At 30.0% G+C, this 18,633-nt stretch overlaps 1 protein-coding gene across 24 annotated transcripts in view; it reads right to left on the bottom strand.

The window, feature by feature from the left end:
- Window positions 1-18,633, bottom strand: part of LOC134711926 (tubulin polyglutamylase TTLL5-like) — a 52,834-nt gene that overhangs the window by 23,176 nt on the left and 11,025 nt on the right. For 6 of the 24 annotated variants that reach the window (XM_063572917.1, XM_063572931.1, XM_063572936.1 and 3 more), the window contains exons 8-22: window positions 17,601-17,670; window positions 16,911-16,995; window positions 15,948-16,049; window positions 14,118-14,209; window positions 13,493-13,600; window positions 12,931-13,012; window positions 12,461-12,522; window positions 11,928-12,016; window positions 11,449-11,466; window positions 9,062-9,094; window positions 8,121-8,156; window positions 6,734-6,757; window positions 5,420-5,622; window positions 5,003-5,065; window positions 3,184-3,249 (exon numbers count right to left, since the gene is read on the bottom strand). In XM_063572917.1, coding sequence (XP_063428987.1) covers window positions 3,184-3,249; window positions 5,003-5,065; window positions 5,420-5,622; window positions 6,734-6,757; window positions 8,121-8,156; window positions 9,062-9,094; window positions 11,449-11,466; window positions 11,928-12,016; window positions 12,461-12,522; window positions 12,931-13,012; window positions 13,493-13,600; window positions 14,118-14,209; window positions 15,948-16,049; window positions 16,911-16,995; window positions 17,601-17,670 — 1,133 coding nt within the window. Of the gene's footprint in view, window positions 1-3,183; window positions 3,250-5,002; window positions 5,066-5,419; window positions 5,623-6,733; window positions 6,758-8,120; window positions 8,157-9,061; window positions 9,095-10,912; window positions 10,940-11,448; window positions 11,467-11,927; window positions 12,017-12,460; window positions 12,523-12,930; window positions 13,013-13,492; window positions 13,601-14,117; window positions 14,210-15,947; window positions 16,050-16,910; window positions 16,996-17,600; window positions 17,671-18,633 lie in introns of all 24 variants that reach the window. The other 18 variants (XM_063572920.1, XM_063572926.1, XM_063572925.1 and 15 more) reach the window with 18 other exon arrangements.

Raw genomic sequence — 18,633 nt, 5'->3', positions numbered from 1 at the left:
ATGTTCTGCATCGAACTGATAACATGCAAACAACAAAAAATTGTTCAAGGAACACAATTTTTCTTTCTTACTATACTTTCAAACGATCAAACTTACTATATTATGATGGAAATATGTAATTGAGCAGACATAAGGTGTATACCAGTGAAAGAAAAAATGCATTGTGCTCGTTTTTTAATTATAAAATCTATTACCATTATCACTACAAAACTTGCACAGATTACAAAATGTATAATGCCTGATTTTATCTGTCATAATAGTTTACTGTTACCCTCTCACTAGACCAATATGAGTTTTTCTACATGTGAAACTGGGATATTTACTCATTTTTTTTTCATTACATATTTCCCCAACATAATACAGTTTTTGATTGACATGCTACTAGCAAAATATCTATTCAGCTCTAGTAATTACCTTGGGTCATATCTGAAATGTACCAATGGTATCTGTTATTTATAAGATCTTTAAACTATACTGCTTTAGCTTCCCTCTAATGCAGTGTCATTGGTAAAATGCAAGTCAACTGATATGTATGGTTATTGGGTCAAAGATGTAAAACTACTTTTTGAAATTATAGAGTTTGATTTGAATTTAGTGTTTTATAAAAGTTTGACTCTGTAACATGTGTAAATTCTGTAAGAATATTTTTTTTGAATGTGTGTAATCAACATAAATTATCAAATATTTAGTGTATAAATTTTATATAGTGTGGCATATAGTACAACCTTGACAGCTTAAACAACGAAGATTAAATGAATCAAGAATCGCACTATGAAAAAATTAGCACTCTGAGTGAGATATGTCTTAGCAATTTGAAAAAGAAAATGTCAGATTGAAGGATTCAGGTAATCAGATTTTTTTTCTTAAAAATAAGAAATTCAATTAGAGACACAAAAGCTTTCTGATATAATTAGTTAATAAAATGGCTCCTTTAAACAAAATTTAATCAAAACACAACTTTTGGAACAAAAAATAAGAACTCAAGTGTAGTTTGCAGAATGTAACAAAGGAAACAACTGCTTCAATAACTGGGTCCCACATTCTATTCTGGATATTAATGCCAAAAATACTAAATATCAATGATTAATTGTAGAACTTATTCAGAAACTGATCTCATTAAACCTTAACTTTCAGTATTGTTTATGATGACAGTGCCGTTAACATCACCTGAGACATCAGAGTGTTAAATCATTGCTTGCAGCTTTCATTTCATAAAACTAGAGGCTCTCAAGAGCCTGTGTCGCTCACCTGTTACTGTATTTACTGATGTCGGTCATCTTGGATGGTAGGTGGGGTCATTAGACACTTTTTTTAAATAGATACCATAGTGATGATTGTGGCCACGTTTAGTTTAATATGGCCCATAGTTTTAGAAAAGAAGATTTTTGTACAAGTTACAAAAATGACAAAAATTTGTTCAAAATTGACTATAAAGGGCAATTACTCCTTAAGGGGTACTCTTACAATTTTATCATGTTGACTTATTTGTAGATCCTACTTTGCTGAACAAAATTGCTGTTTTCAGTTTACCTCTATCTATAATAGTATTCAAGATAATAACCAAAAACTGCAAAATTTCCTTAAAATTACCAATTTTAGGGCAGCAACCCAATAACGAGTTGTCAGATTCATCTGAAAGTTTGTGAGGGGATAGATCTTATTCTGATGGACATTTAAATCTTGAAAGATTTGCCCTAAATGTCTTAGTTTTAAAGATATAAATCAAAAACTGCATTTTACCACTATGTTCTAATTTTAGCTATGTCAGCCATTTTGTTTGGTAGACGGTGTCATCGGACACATTTTTCAAACTATATACCACAATGATAATTATCGCCAAGTTTGGTTTAATTTGGCCATGTAGTTTCAGAGAAGAAGATTTTTGTACAAGTTACAAAAACTGACGAAAATTTGTTAAAAATTTACTATAAAGGGCAATAACTCCTTCAGGGGTTGACTGACAATTTTGGTCATGTTGACTTATTTGTAGGTTTTACTTTGCTGAACATTATTGCAGTTTACAGTTTATCTCTATCTATAATAGTATTCAAGATAATAACCAAAAACTGCAAAATTTCCTTAAAATAACCAATTCAGGGGCAGCAACCTAACAACGGGTTGTCCGATTCATCTGAAAATTCTAGGGCAGATAGATCTTGACCTGATTAACAATTTTACCCCTGTCAGATTTGCTCTAAATGTTTTGGTTTCAAAGATATAAGCCAAAATATACATTTTACCCCTGTGTTCTATTTTTAGCCATGGTGGCCATCTTGGTTGGATGGCCAGGTCACCGGATACATTTTTCAAACTAGATACCCCAAGGATGATTGTGGCCAAGTTTGGTTAAATTTGGCCCAGTAGTTTCAGAGGAGAAGATTTTTGTAAAAGTTTACGGACGAAGGACGCAAGACGAGGGACGCAGGACGACCGACGATGGACGCCAAGTGATGAGAAAAGCTCACTTGACCTTTCAGGTTAGGTGAGCTAAAAAAGGGTACAAAATAATCAACTATTTCTTTAATTACTTGGTAGTTAAGAAATCAAAGTTGCACATAGATTAAAAAAAAAAAAAACATAAAAAAATATCCATTTTACTATGTTATGCAAAAACTACTATGCTGTGAATTGTATATTCCTGTATAAAAAATCAGACTGTGCAAATGTGAAAAACATTATTACCACTGGCTGGAAACCAATATATTCTTATCATACTAAATATCTAGAGGTTTTAAACAGTTTCTTGTCGCCCCATTGTCGATTGGATAAAATTCAAGACAGGATCTCCAAAATCGATCTTTAACTACCATTTAAAATGTACTGTCTGAAAATTCTATGTATGTGAAAAGGCCCATTTTCACATATTATAAAACATTATATTTAAAATTGAGAATGGAAATGGGGAATGTGTCAAAGAGACAACAACCCGACCAAATAAAAAACAACAGCAGAAGGTCACCAACAGGTCTTTTTATGTGTATTTACACATTTACAGAATGATGCTTATTTCAATCAGTTAATACCTAGTTGAATTTGAATCCTCTAATAAAATCATATTTTTGACAAAGTATATCCCATAGCACAATAAATCTGAAAATGATCGGAAAATATTGGTATCCAGATTTAAATCACCTCCTCAGTTATAAAAAAGACCAAGCCGTAATATCTAATTAAAAGACATACTTAGCTCTAGCACCAACAGAAGTGGTCCCTGATCTACCACTGGATGATACACCACTAGTCTTATGTCTAAAAAAAAAAAAGATATTTGAATTTAAGTATTATTAAAAAATGATTATTTCTAACTATACTATTGTAATTTCAGAAATGTTTGCCATGTTTTTATTTATATTGAGAAAATTGTGACAATTTTTTTATTTTGATAGTATTATTGTTTGCTTCATATCTCTAAAATGCACAACATTTTCTCACGGTTTTCTCCATTGAATAACAGTTGCAATAACAAATGCACATATAAACTTATAATTAATAGTTCTGACATTTTAATTTTGAAATTACACTCCTTATTTGTAAGGACACAAAAGTTCAACTAAATTCTAAGAATCAATGTAATGTTACAGTATAAAAGTTTTATATTTATTTTTACTGTATAAGAAACTAAGGCCACACCAATTTGATTCCTTGTTCGACGGACCAGCCCGCACCTTTTTTTTTCAAAACAAATTTTTTTAATTTTTATTATATTCCCGCTTCCCGCATCCGGAAATGAAATTATGTCCATTTCCCGCACCGTTTTTTTGTAAATATTATATAAAGATCTCAACATTTGTTTTTTAAAATCACAGTCTAGACTTTATATAAGACATATAACGATTTTAAACCTATCAGCACCCCACAACACTGTAAATATCTGCGAGAATATTTGTTTCAGCATGAAACCAATTTATTCCAATCGGGAGTGCTCGATATAAATAGAAATACCAGTACAGAACAAAACGTTGGTTTCTTTCCCCTAACTTATATTCCCTAGAAAAAAAATGTTTGTTGTTAAAATTACAAAGAACTTCTGAAGGATTTGCCTTCAACTGCAATTATAATGTATGGTTACGGTCATACCCGCTGCAGGTTTGTGCACCTGTCATGGTTGATTCAAGGACCTGTCGTTCAGCAGTTATCGTTTGTTGATGTGGTTCATTGGTATTTTCCCTTTTGGAAATATAATTTAGATCGTTGGTTTTCCTGTTCGAATTGTGTACAATACTAAGTTGTGGTCCCTTATAGCTTGCTGGTTGGTCTTGATCAAAGCTCTGTGTAAAAGGCCGTACTTTGACCTATGTTTGTTATTATAAGGTTGGGACCAACCCTCCCTCAGACAAGGGCCTTGAAGGGGTCAATTTACCATATTTAATGTTGTAGAAAAGAAAATAGAAATACTAAGGATTTGTACAGTGCTACTATACAAAACTTTTGACAACTCAAAAAGAGGAAAAATACATTATATTTTAAACAATTTTTCTAAAAGAGGGATGGGTCCACTTATTTTAAAAATAATATTAAACTGTTAAAGTAAATGTGTTAACATGGTTAAAGTCCAGGAATATTACAAAATTCTTGGACAAGTGTTTTTACAAAAAAAATATATTATAACTTATTTTAACCCCTTATAAAAGGGATATTTATAACATTAAGGGGTTGTTCTGAACCTGATTATGACTTGGATGGAGAATTGTCTCATTGTCAGTCACACATACATATACCAGATTTAATTATTTCTTGTTGAACAGGGAAAAAATACTTCATATATTAAAGAAATGTCAAGGTACAAATGATAAATCAAGTTTTAATATAGTCAAAACCTACTATTTTATGTTTACAAAAAAAAATTATAATCGCTCGCCTTTACTTTTTAAGCTTCGCCTCAAAAATTTGCAAATTAAATATTTTTTTATTAAAATTTTCAAATCGCTCGCTCGCCCCAATTTTTGGAGTCCAAAAATCCGTAGAACAAGAAATTAAATTGGTGTGGCCTAATCATAAATACCTTTCTGGATATAATCTTTGATGAACCATCAAGTTATTGGTCGTGTTAAACTGCAAGAAATTCCTGAAAAAAAACCACCAAAGTTCAATACTTGGTAAAAAATGCTGACTTAATAAAAACGTTGTTACATACATTTCAAGTATTTCGTGATAATTTATATGCAGCTGACATTTACACTGAAATCACTGGCTAATGGTGACAACTATTTATCTATTATTGTTAAAAAATTGCAATACAAGATTCTGTCTTTACACTTTTTTAACAGCAGTATTGTGTAAAGAGAAAACCACCAACTTACAACTGTATTTATGAGCATTGAATATTTTTTTCTAAGAGAAATAGCATCACTCTACATGTATTCCTTCAAAAAGCATTAAACAATGTTCTGCATATATTAACACAAGAGTAGCTACTTACGTATAGATATCCCAAGAATCTGCTGTAGGGAATATTCTCACATAGCCTCCTTTTCTTTGATCCTCCTCTTTGATTCTTCTGAGAATTTTTATTTCATCACTATTCAGTCCTGCCATTCCTTTGTTAGCATTGCTATTTTGATTCTTGTCCCCTTTATTACTTCCTCCTCCAGTACTTGAAGCTGACTGAGGTCGCTGTCGTTGCTGAAGAGAAAATACAATGATTGTTTAAAATTATGGAAATTTGTCATATTAAAACCCTTCCCTGAAAAACAAACAAGATAATTTTTCAATGTAAAAATAAACCCATAAAATAAGTGCAAAATGTCAAAATATCATAAAATATTGAAACAGATACAATAATTGGCATGTAACACTAAGTTCATTAAATTTTCATCTGAAATGGAATGAGTACTATTGTCTTATTTACCATGCAGTTATAAAAACTGTTTAACAGTTTCAATGCCTTCCTAAAATTGATGGTATGTTAAAGCTCCATTTTACACCAACTTGTTAGTCACTAAATTATAAACTATATCAACCAACTGTTTGACAACAGTACTATAAGTTCCTATAAGTAGCTGTCTGCAACGAGCGAACATCTTGCTAACAGGCTAAGTGACATAGATGTATACTAATTGTCTAACTCTATGTAAATCCTTGAAATTTTCCAATGGTACTATAAAAGCCTTCAAATAAGCTTTAAAAGATCTATATAAAAATGGTGCTTTAAACCTATAGCTATTTGCCATTAAAAAAAAATAATACCATATTTGCACATAATGTAATTTTATTAACTCTGATAAAGGACAAGAAAAATATATATATAAGAAATTAGAAATTGCTAATTAAATTGGCTCGACCTTCCAAATGTCTGCCCAGCTCTTAACCTTTCACTGTAATTTTAAGACCCTATCAACCAATAAATGTGTCTGTGTTACTCATCTATTAGAGCATGCAGAAGGAAACAGCCTATTAGATAATTCACTCCACAGGTTTATTGATTAATTTTAGTTCTGCATCATTTGATCATAAGCCATATACCATGTGTTTTCAATTGTATATTTGAAGTGAATAAATTTGATATTTGATATGAAAAAAAATCACTCTTTGAAATAACAAAATAACGAAAATAAAATACACCACTCAATCCATGTCCAACCAGAATCCTTAAAAACAAATTATTTGATAAATGCACCACAAACAATAAACTTTTGTTTCTCCTTAAAATTATCATTATGAAAAAAAAACCAATAACACCATGTCTGCTTAGATATTAGCCCAAATGTTACAGAACTTCTATCAATGTACAAACCCTCAGTAACTGATACCAAGAATCCTGAAATATAATAACTTTCCACTTCAATAACACTTCCTTCTACTCTAACAGTCGTTCTCTTAAAAATTCAGTCAGATGTTCTTTATGCATTTCAAATTCTTTTCTATTCTTCAGAAATTATTTTTACTTTGATTTGAAAAAATGTACAAAAACAGTCAAATTTTATTCTAATAAATTTCTTGTGAATTTTATTAATGACTATTAATTAGTTTATATTGTTTTGATATATTGCAATACTACTTTGTTCATTTATACCTTTTTATAATAAATTTAAAAAAGTGAAGAAAAAGTATTGTTTCTTTATCAAAATGTTCATAGTTTACAATTATTAACATCAGTGAAGGGAGGGGATTTTCATGATATGAGAAAAACCAGTGACAATGCATATGTAATAAATTTGAAATTTTTTCAGCTAATGTAATATTTGTAATATTATTAATTGGAACCCCAAAATATTTCAAACTTGACTATTCATTCTCACAGTATTAAACGGGATATAATTTTTTCTTTTTTAAGCTTAGTTTCATAAAAAATATATTTTCATAAAATGTTTTTTGATGTCTGTTTTAAACACCTTAATTAAAGTTAATACCAATCTATGAAAAGCAACAATTGAAATTAAATATAGGAAGTAATGGTTCAAAATATCCTTGAAGGCTTAATGTTCATTATTTCACAGCGTTCTTAAATTTACAAAACAGTTATAAAAATAAAATCAGATTTATAAATCAACATTTTTCATAAAGAATTAATTCAATCACCATTCTGATTATTTTGTTCTAAAGCTCCACTGATTACAGTGATTTATGAGTATGAAATGACATGTGTTTTAGTTCAGGTAACGATCGTCTCTCTTCATACTATCGATTTTTCTGTGTTCAATATGTTCAAAAAGAAACATTTCATGAACAAAATGTTTGAAATTGGCACTTTGAACTAAGGGCTCAATAATATTTAAAAATATTCAGAACACTTATTAAGTCTGTTGAATCTATGTCTTTCAATAGAAAATCTGTAGTCAGTTTGTTCCTTATTCAATTTCATGATGATGTCTACTAAAGCAAGCAACATAATTTAATCAAGTTTTAAAATAAATCAATTTAGAGATAAAATAAATAAAGTTTGGTTAAAGAAAAGGGGAAATTGTAATGCTACTCTGATACATGTATAGCCTACTATTTACAATCAATGTCTGGTTGAACTATACCAGTAAAATTTCTGCATGATTGTATTTTATAAGTAATAAGTGGTATTTTGTTTAAAAAGAATAAAACATTTCCAAAATAGTTTGAGAACACCAAAATATGTATGAAGAGAGACACGTTTTATGATATTACAAAACACCAGAGGTCACATGACTTACCACATTGGTAGCAGATGAAGGGCGATATCGTGCTGACTGGAAATAAATTGTGGGTTAAAATAAGCAACTGTTATAATGCATGTGAATTAATTAAGCAAAAATAATCTATAACCACAATTTAAACAAAGTAACCCAAAAGCTTTGCAATGTCTTTAAGCATTTTAAAGACTTTTTGTATAACAACAAAACTAAAACAAACTTTAATGAGATAGTTATAAACATACAAATACAAATGACACCCTAAATGAATGTATAATGAACATCTCAAACACCTCAAAAGATGTCTTGTTGGCTAACAGAGCATCAATCAAGTGCGACTCATTTATTTCAAGCCAAAGTTCCTTCAGCTGCCTCTGTTCTCCAAGAAACTCATTATATGCCTACAGCTAAAAGGGGCTATATGTTTACATAACATCATGCTCCACTCACAATATAACACTTCCTTGTGTAAAGAGCCATAAGATCTGGGTCACAACTCTAATTTTAGCATGAATTTTTAAAAAGTGTATATTATAATGAACATGTGCACAAAATTTATATCCATAAAACATACAGATGGATGAGACTTAATTCTACCTTATTATTGATCAATTATTGCTGATTTAACCTCCTATGTAATCAATTGCTTTAGGATAACAGATTAAAAGATGTGCAAGAATTCAGGCTGACGATCAAATCCTCATGGCTGTCTAAAGAGTTTGCTTAATGTTCTATTCTTTATACTGATTACAATAAATACAAACTGTTTAAATAAACCTAACCATGTATGAAGTATTCAGTATGGAAGCAACAATAATATTGCCTGTTCTACAGTACTTTCAATATCATGGTAATATACCATGATGATGCTACAGAAAACAGAATGCTACATGTATTTACATTGTTAACTTGGTTAACATGAAACAATTATTATCATAAACACAAAACCAAACAATATTTACACTATTGTATGCATCTCTGGCCATTCTCACTGACTGTAATAGGCAAAACATATTTCTCAAACATGTGCAAACACACTGCTATGCTGACAAACATTTCATATAAATAATATACCTATATACTTGAGCTCAGAACACAACATCAAGCTAGTAGAAATTGTTTTGTGTACCAAAGCCTTAGCTTTAAAGAAATTCTACCCCAAATAATCCTGAGAAACTTTTTATTTCGTAAGTATTGTTTCATATCAATGTGTTTATCTAATCAGTCACAGTGATTTATTGTAAAATTCTAATATTCAAATATTTCTGCCAAAGAATGTCATAAAAGTGTTTTTAAAACTCTAGTTGTTAAAAAGTAGAACTCCTTCATTTAACATGTCAATCAATAAACGCTCTCTTACATTTTTTGTATTTTAAGTTTTTGAAATCCTAAATCTGCCCTTTCCAAATATATAATTGGGATATTTTAACAACAAAATTTCTCAATACTTATGAAATGTTTCTTAGTATTAGTCAGTGTACCAAAGATTTAATCAATGAGTCTACCGAATTAATATCTTCCTTCGGTTCTAATAACTTATCAGCAGATAGTCTCCACTTCCTTCTATCCTGTTTATAAACACAAAAACTCTTTTGAAACTGCCTAATACATGTATCTATATATATTAAAGACTTAAGCTCTGGTTTAAGAAGTATAGAAAAGTAAAGCTAATATTTCTGCATGCAAAAAATGATAAAACATGCATGTCTATGTATTAACATATATATTTCTACATCTGTTTTAAATGTCTTGTAAGAGATTTCTGCTTTTGAGTTTTTAGAAGTCAGTGAGCTATTGTGTAGTAGTAGGCTTTTATGAAAAATAATTCTTTAAAAATAAATGCAATTAAGCAAAAAGTAGCAAATATTGAGAAAAACAAAGAAATTAGACCAGTTTGTCCCATTTTGCCATGGCATTGTAAATTAGACCTGGACTAAAAGAGTTTTGGATGATACTACTCTATTTTCATCATTAAATTTCGAACATATCTTTGATAAAGGCATTTTTTAGGTTAAACTTTAAAGATAGTCAGCAGTAGGAGTCATTTATATGTGCCTTCATTCTGTATGGGATAAATGGAACAGCCATGAATACAAAGATATCAACAGTAGAATTCATTTATATGCGCCTTCATGCAGTGTGGGTTAAATGCAACAGCCATAAGCACTTAGGAATTGAATGCTTCTTTTTGTAAATTAAGTTGGGTGTTAAACTATTGACCAGGGTACATTTTGTATGTACACAAATATGTAAAAAAAATAATGTTTTTAGTTAACGAAATTAGAAATACAACTAATTGCACTGTTAACCAGAGAATAAAGAATTCATAATCATAACTAAGTTGAAGATTTGAAACAGAAAGTCATGCAAAAGACATGAGGATGTTTACAAATATAAACTGTTATATAAATGTCAGTAGGTCTTGGGATATCAAGAAGATACTATTTAATAACATTCAAATTAAAGAGGTTGAAATAAGGGGGGAACGGTGCTGAAATCATATCACAAATTAAAGAACATTTTCGTGCAACAAACTTGCTACATAATAGAACTTCTTAATTATTATACATAAATACATGTTACTCAATCAGATACATCAAAATGTGTAATATAAGTTGTATGTATCAGTTGGCTTTTTATAGTTTTTTAAAGTTAAATTTTGTGACATTAACTTTTTAATCTTCATTGTAAAAGCTAAAAAATTAGAATGAACTACTATTGAAAAGCAGCATGTAAGTTTTTCAATTTGATATATCTGATTTGCAAGTCAGAGTAAAAGTTATATAGAAACATAGTCTTTAAAGGCCTCTCACCGTTATTTTTCCAGTTATTCTTTCTTTCTAGTAATTCAGAACAATTGAACATAAATGACCTAAGCATTACATTTTTTTGTATATTCATCTAATTATCCTTTGTATATGAAAGTTTAAAACTTCTTAATTTACAATTGGAAAATATCATAACATAAAGGAAATAAACCATTCAAATTAGCACTTACAAAAGAAAACATTTATACGCAGTAAAATGCAGGAATTGTATGTTTTTGGAGTTGGGTGTAGGATGAAGTATAATATATCAATACAATAGCATGCATATTTTTCAAAATTTTGAAAATGAAACAGTAAAGTGGTATGCAGTTTTTTTATTTTATAGTTCCAATAAAATATAATTGAGTTCATGTCTCATTTTTTATTCACTTAATGATTTCCCCCATCAATGCAGCGAGAGCAGGAAATTGATTACTGTGGCATAAATGTTACTTGGCTCTATATAGCTAATACTAAGCCATTTTAATTAACAGAAATTCTATACCATTAGAGCCAATAATGTTTAGCTTGATAGAACTTACCCTTAAGGCCTCAAATAACTGAAGTCAATTCATAATGAATTTATTTAAAAAAGAAATTTCATATCAAACCCTTTTAAGGCCTCAAATAACTGAAGTCAATTCATAATGAATTCATTTCAAAAACATCAAATTTATTTCAAATATAAACAACATTTTAATACTTTATTTTTCAAATATCAATTTTAAATTCTTAACTATCAAAAATATTCAGCTTTAACTATAATGATAACCTTACTATTACTCATATCATTATTTCAGGAAAAAACATGCAGAAAATAAAATTTCAGTAATTTTAATTGACTGCGACTAAAAATCCTACTTGTCAACATCAAATTATTTTGATTAGGAACTAGCTATGTGCGCTAAAATGATCTGTGACAAACCACTTCATCTTGTACAGTGTAAGGTTTGTATAACCCATAGGTTAAAATTATGTGTCTACTACAAATGATAGCATGTCAGTGTTAAAATAATCTTACTTTTGCTCTGGCTCCCATCTTTGAGGACACATCTTGATTTCTTCTGCTCTGTTGTAAAGTTCTCATCATAGGATCATGACAAACAATCCCTACAAAGACAATATTTGTTAATGATAATGACTTCATGATGTAAAATTTCTTCAATTATGTTTCATGACATAAAATCCCTTCAAGATTTTCATTACTTTTATTGATACAGGATACAGTTAATTTCTCAGAAGTTCCCTATTCAAATCAAGCATGTATATTAGGTATATGTCTGTGTTTAAATTCACTATTTGTGTTCAAAATTCACAATTTTTCAGCCATCTTTTAAAAATAAATATTGCAGTGTAATGAAATATCCCATTGAGTCAGATGTTAGGGGTTGATGTGGTCTGTTGTACTGTCAAATATTGTTTGTAATCCTTTTACTGTAATACACAATATAGATTAAGTATTAGTTTTGAACTTGATCGGTACTGGAATACAAAAAAGAAAAGATCCCATCTTTCTATTGTAATATTCTCAAGTTTAAACTGTTTTATACTAACCTGACATGCTCAGTAAATCTGAGATCATATTTGTTTTTATCTTGGAGTCCAAAGGGGAATCACTAGAAATAAAAGCAAAGGAAGGATAAGTTGTCAGTTAATGAGTAGAAAACTGCCAAGAAGAATATTTATCTCGATCACATGTAAGTTAAATCCAATAAAATATAAAATAAGCCAATAAAACTATATACAAATATGAAATTCTTATTTTATCAAATCATAAAACAATAAATCCTGTTGAACAATTTTACACATCATATGTGAGTCTGTGTGTCAGTTTGATTGTTCATTTGCCACTCTGTTTGTCTGTCTGTCTGTCTGTCTGTCTGTCTTGCTTCAATGTTTTTCTGTGTTTCGTGTTTGGAACTGTATGGAAATTTAACATTAATTTGTTTTAAATTCAAACATGCATATAATTTATCATCTCCTACAGAGCGGATGACAGAATGTTGACATAACAACATACATACCAAGCTAAGGACGGAGATAAGTTGACTTCTAGCACCCAAGGTTTCATGTTATCATCAATAAGAAGATCAAAACCATATAGTTCTGAAAAACAGTGTCATAAAATATATACAAAACATTCATGTAGATGACATGATAGTTGAAAATAATATATGTTTGTGAGTATTAAAATGTCTAATGAAGACAATTAATAAATTTTAAATTGTTGTATTGGATGAAATAGAAATAATTCATTCAAGAACATAAAAATGCATAGTACTGGAAGAACAGAGCCACTGTCATTGTAAATATCGTCATCTGCTAAAAGAATATTGTCTTAGTTAAACTGAATTTTGCTTTTTTTTCAGAAGTAAGATATCATAGTTTTAAAAAAAAAAATCTTTTTCTTATACAATTTACTCTAAACAAAAGTAAAGAAAAAATTATCTAAACTTCAACATGTTCTAATTATGTTCTAAAAAATCAGTGTTTATAAGTTACAGCTACCTGGTTAATAAAGGTAAACAATCTGTTAAATTGTCCTACAGGTTGATAAGATATTTATAATAACTGTTACCAACTTACCAAAACAATTTCCTCTATGAGGCATAAACATTTTACAGGCAGTGGCTATTGGAAGTTCTACTGAGATTATTGTTTTTATGATCACATCTTCAATCTTCATCATCAATGCTGTAAAATAAAACATTGTAGAAATTTAGGTATTGAACTCCATGTGATCTTTCATAATGAACTAAAATTGCCTATGGAAATGATCTCAGGTACCTCCCTTACATGTCCTTGATATACGATTACTATTAAGTAATTTTCAATTAGCTTCTGTTATCATTTCATATTTATGAAATTTGATATGAATTGATTTCTTTAAGCTTAAATACATGTTTGATATCAGGAATGTCACTATTTGTGAGATTCATTTATTTTGGTGGTTACTAATTTTCGTGGATTGAAGATAAAATGTAATATTGTTGAAACTCTTTTCTTTTGATTTGCCAAATTTCCATATATACCTATAGGAAATTCATACTTTGTTGAATATTTAAATGTGTTTGCATTAACCAACCAAATCCATGAAAAACGGTATCCAACATATAATAATAATTGCTCAAGTATGAAAGATTTTGCCTACATTCTTATTCCATAGTTCAACTGCATTGCTGCCTTTGTATTATAATCTCAAGTAACTTACCTGCAGTGTCCTTCCCATGAGATCTCAGATATCGTAGCAAGGCACCCAATGACCATTTGTTTCCATAATCTTCAACTTCTGGATCATCATTTCTACAATGAGACACAAATGGGTCACAAATACATAATAGCATGTACAAAAAAAATTCATCAACACCCCAAACAACAATCAGTAATAATCATACTCAAGTGATCAAATTGCTGCAGATGTGCAGGCATAACAAAAATAAAGTCAGTATAAGAACTTGATTTGTAACTTGTCATGATACAACAACTAACCAAATATCAGATCAATATCTTTAATGAAGATAAAAAGTGTGGAAACTTATTTGCCCGACTGATGGATGGACAGACAGACAAACTTATAACCATCATTCATATGACTATATATCGGACATGTTAAAATTAATTCTAATGCAATTTGTATGTAACAATTTTTTTCATTGGCTAAAAGCTGCCGTCTAATCCACAGTTGACAGGTGTAACTAAGGATGGACCCCCCATTTTGAATTGTGGAATCAACAAATGTTCGATAACTACTATATAAACTATGTCGCCAGTAAAACTGCATTTGCGACCGTCAAATCTACAGGGCTCACACTACTTCAGAATTATAGGGAGAAGTGACTTCTCTTTTTGAAATTGATAGGTAGAAGTGGTGAGATTTGAAAGAGAAGTGCTCATTCGTGCGGTGCGCTAAAATGTTTGGATTTTACTGTAGTATAAACGGTCATTTGTAAATAATGTTCTTTTTATATTGTTCAATTCATATCTGAGTATACAATTAAAGTAACATTTCAAATTAAAAGTTGTTTAAATTTTACTAAGGTCCTTGTGAGAAACTACCAACTAAATATCAAGCACTAAAATTTTTTTTTAAAAAGGTAAAGAAATTATAATATATCATTTACAATTTAATTAAAAACTATCTTATGTATGAAATTCAGTGTTTCTCATCAAAAGATATATAAAGGTAAGCTGGGTCATAATATATTGATATTAGTGTAATAGTCTAAGAGTTAAGCAACTTTACAATAGTTTACAACAATCCATATAAATTATAGGGAATTATATACACCAATCAATGATGAGTTTATTTAGATGTAACCAAAAGTCTTTTAATGCGTGTGGAATGCATAATTTTTCCTTTTGGGATCAATATTCTTCTGTCAGCTGTTCCATCTGTGCGTTCGTGGTAATTTTCGTAAAAATACGGATATCGGTCATAGCTGGTCCATTTCCGATCTATAGTTTAGAAATCGGTCAATGGCGGATGGTTGCAAGAAAATTTACAAAAAAAAACGATGTTTGATAAGTTATTTGGAAAGGATCATGACGTTTTTAATGCAATAAATGGATTGAACATTTACTGGAGGCAACTGTTATCAGATTAAAATGAAGTAACAAACTTATTTTGCAGCCGAAAGTTTTCGAGTAACAAGCACCGGAACTTTCAGAAGTGCACGAAGTGATAAGAAGTTGTATTTTTTTAAATAACTTGCTACACACTGCAAAAACAATGCTTCAACCTCTTTTTATAAGATAATGAATCGTTTATATCTGAAATTCTTTAATTATCAATAAAAAGTTGATGTAACTTGGTAAAAATTGAAAATGTCCGATGACGGAAGCGACTGAAAGCGAGTATCGTAAACAACAGGACGACTTGTCTTCGCTTCTGGGGGTCAGGGAAAGCGAAGTGACGGTCCGGGAAGCAACTCTTTAACTACAGTACTGTTATTCCTTAATTGCATAGTTATACTTGTGGCTACAATATATTATAGACAGAATTTTATAGGATAACTGAAATATTGCTTTTTTCCAAACTTACTTGACATAATCATCACTTTTCTTGTTGACACTGTAGTTTGTTAAATGCATACATTGATTGCGTATATGTCTATTGCTCTTCTCATATTTCACTGTAGCAAATCTGAAATTACCACAGAAACATGGACATAAGGATTTACCAGTTGTAGATTAAAGTATGAAAGAATTAAAATTCTCTTTAATAAAAAAATTCATAAAACTACTATCGTCTGAATACTAAGGTGTCATAATAAGTGACAATTGGATATCAACTCAAGGTGTTAATTTCAATATAATAATGATCATGCCAATGGGAAAAAATATTCCTTGAAACAATTTTCCTGGTCTTTGCATCAAAATCATATGACCTCATAAATCTTTAAAAAATGTCAAAAATAAACATCATATATCAACAGGTGATACATGTGTTTTATAGATTATTGAAAATAAAATCATATCTCAATATCCAGGAAAAGTGGTCATGTCATCTTTGATTTATAGATTAGATAAGATGTAATTTACATATCTTTTGATCACATTCCTTTTTTTTTAAAGACATGAAAGAATAAAATAATGTTCCACTTTGAAATGGAGAAATTCCTGAGCCTTTCCCTATGCAAAGATAGCATTACTGATGGATTTCTATTCACCACAAACAGCAAGAAAATGGGATTTTAGATTTTGTTTAGAGGCCAGCTGAAGTAGGCCTCCAGGTGCAGGAGTTTTTTGCTGTATTGAAGACCCATCAGTGGCCTTCAGCTGTTATTTGCTCTTTGGTCAAGTTGTTGTCTCTTTGATGCATTCCCCATTTCCATTCTCAATTTTATTTTAAAAAGAATAAAGAATGGCTTTTTGATTATTTTATTCTTTCGAAACCTATTCTTTCCCAGCTTGAGTCTTTGAGAGAATATATTTTATACCTAATATCTTAACAAGGAAGATAAAATGACTTGTAACAATAAGATACATTTATGAAAAAACTTACCTTGTAAGACCTTCTTCAAACAAATAAATAGTCAAAGGATCATACGAAGTCACACAAACATACAACCGGACATCAAATTTAAATCCTACAAAAAAAGGGAAAAAAAGATATATACACTGAACTTTAACATTTCTTCTTTTTAAATTTATAGTTCAAACTTTGTGCAGAAATAGCAAAATTCAGATAAAAAGTATATTGTTTTTAAATGGTTCCTTATTTCAGGTACAATGCTATATCAAAATTGATTTGACATTGAAGGGTTCATAAGCTCTTTTGGCTCAGTAAATAAACTAAATAATTTTGATTTTAAGATCAAAACCAGTTGTTATTTTCAGCAGTACATTAATGATGACCATCTCTTTCTTTTTTTCTCAACTATATGAAATTCATCAAATAATTTAAAGACAATTAAAAAGTAAGTTGCAGAGATTATTTCATCTATCTGTAGGGAAAATGGTATGACAGTTGGATTCATTTGTATATCTGAGATGAAGAGCAGCAATAAAACTTTTCTTCTTGCATAAGTAACATTTCCTGTTTGGACAATATGTAAAGTTTTGCTTTAATCTTACTGCCTAATATTTGCAAGATCATAGACAGTGCTTGATACTCCAAAATATTAGATAACAAATATTATTATTTTTGCTACTGGCATCATCAGAACAGAACTGTTGCAATAGATAAACTTACCATCTATCAGTAATGGATTGCCTAAATATTTACAAACAATTAAGTTCTCATCAAGAGGAACTTGGTCAGGCTGAAAGAAATACAAGTAAAGTATGTTTTAATATACAAAATACAAGGGTGTGTATTAATATATCAGAATTTCAACATCTGCATGCACTTTTTAATTTAATTTAAGGGCTTATAAATATGCATGAATCATGAAATTAAGACTATTTTGTGATTAAAAACATTGTGTATAAGTTTCATAACATTTAGGCAAACTAAAATTAAAGAATAAACGATAGTTTTAGCAATTTTTTCATTTATAACTCAAGGGGTATAACCAATGGTCGAAATTGGCGCTGGTCGAGTGGTCCAAGACCAGTAAAATAAGTGCCGGACCAGAAGATTTTGTCAGCTGGTGGTCCAGCGGACCAGTAGCAATATTTTGTTTAAATTACTGATTGCATCTATATCTCGGTTTGTTTACAAAAATAACCAGGAGAAATTATGTTTAGGGTACTGGGGGGTACTATTTTAAAAGTATTTAATTAATATCCCAGGTGAGCGCACTACACAACAATACAATATGTGGAAATTTTTGGATGGAGTACTAAGGCAGGCAAAACAAATTAATTAATAAAGCGACATTCAAAAGGAAGATTTAACTGACAAAAGGAAACGTAAATTTATATAAAATATCCTGGGGAAAAAATCTCCAATGGTTATAGTTTAATTGTAAAGTTGATCGTAATTTATTGCATTGTAAAACATGTGAACAATTTGCAGTGACAGACCTAGATGAGAAATATATTTTTGTAACGGGATCTTCAAATGTTAAGTAAGATTTTTGTACTTGCTCATGAACAAACAGAACAGCACAGCAATCTAAGGGAAATTAGAAGAGGAAAGCAGCTGAGGAAAATAAAACTAAACATCTGTCATATCTTTTAGTGGTTATCAAATGAATGTCATTTTTTCAGGACCAGTAAACTTTGAGCCGGACCAGTAGATTTTAAGTCCACTGGTCCGGCTGGCCAGTACACTAAAAAGC

Source organism: Mytilus trossulus, chromosome 3 (assembly GCF_036588685.1).
Source record: "Mytilus trossulus isolate FHL-02 chromosome 3, PNRI_Mtr1.1.1.hap1, whole genome shotgun sequence".
NCBI lineage: Eukaryota > Metazoa > Mollusca > Bivalvia > Mytilida > Mytilidae > Mytilus > Mytilus trossulus.
Note: the sequence above shows the minus strand (reverse complement) of the source record. Positions and strands in the feature narration are given on the sequence as shown.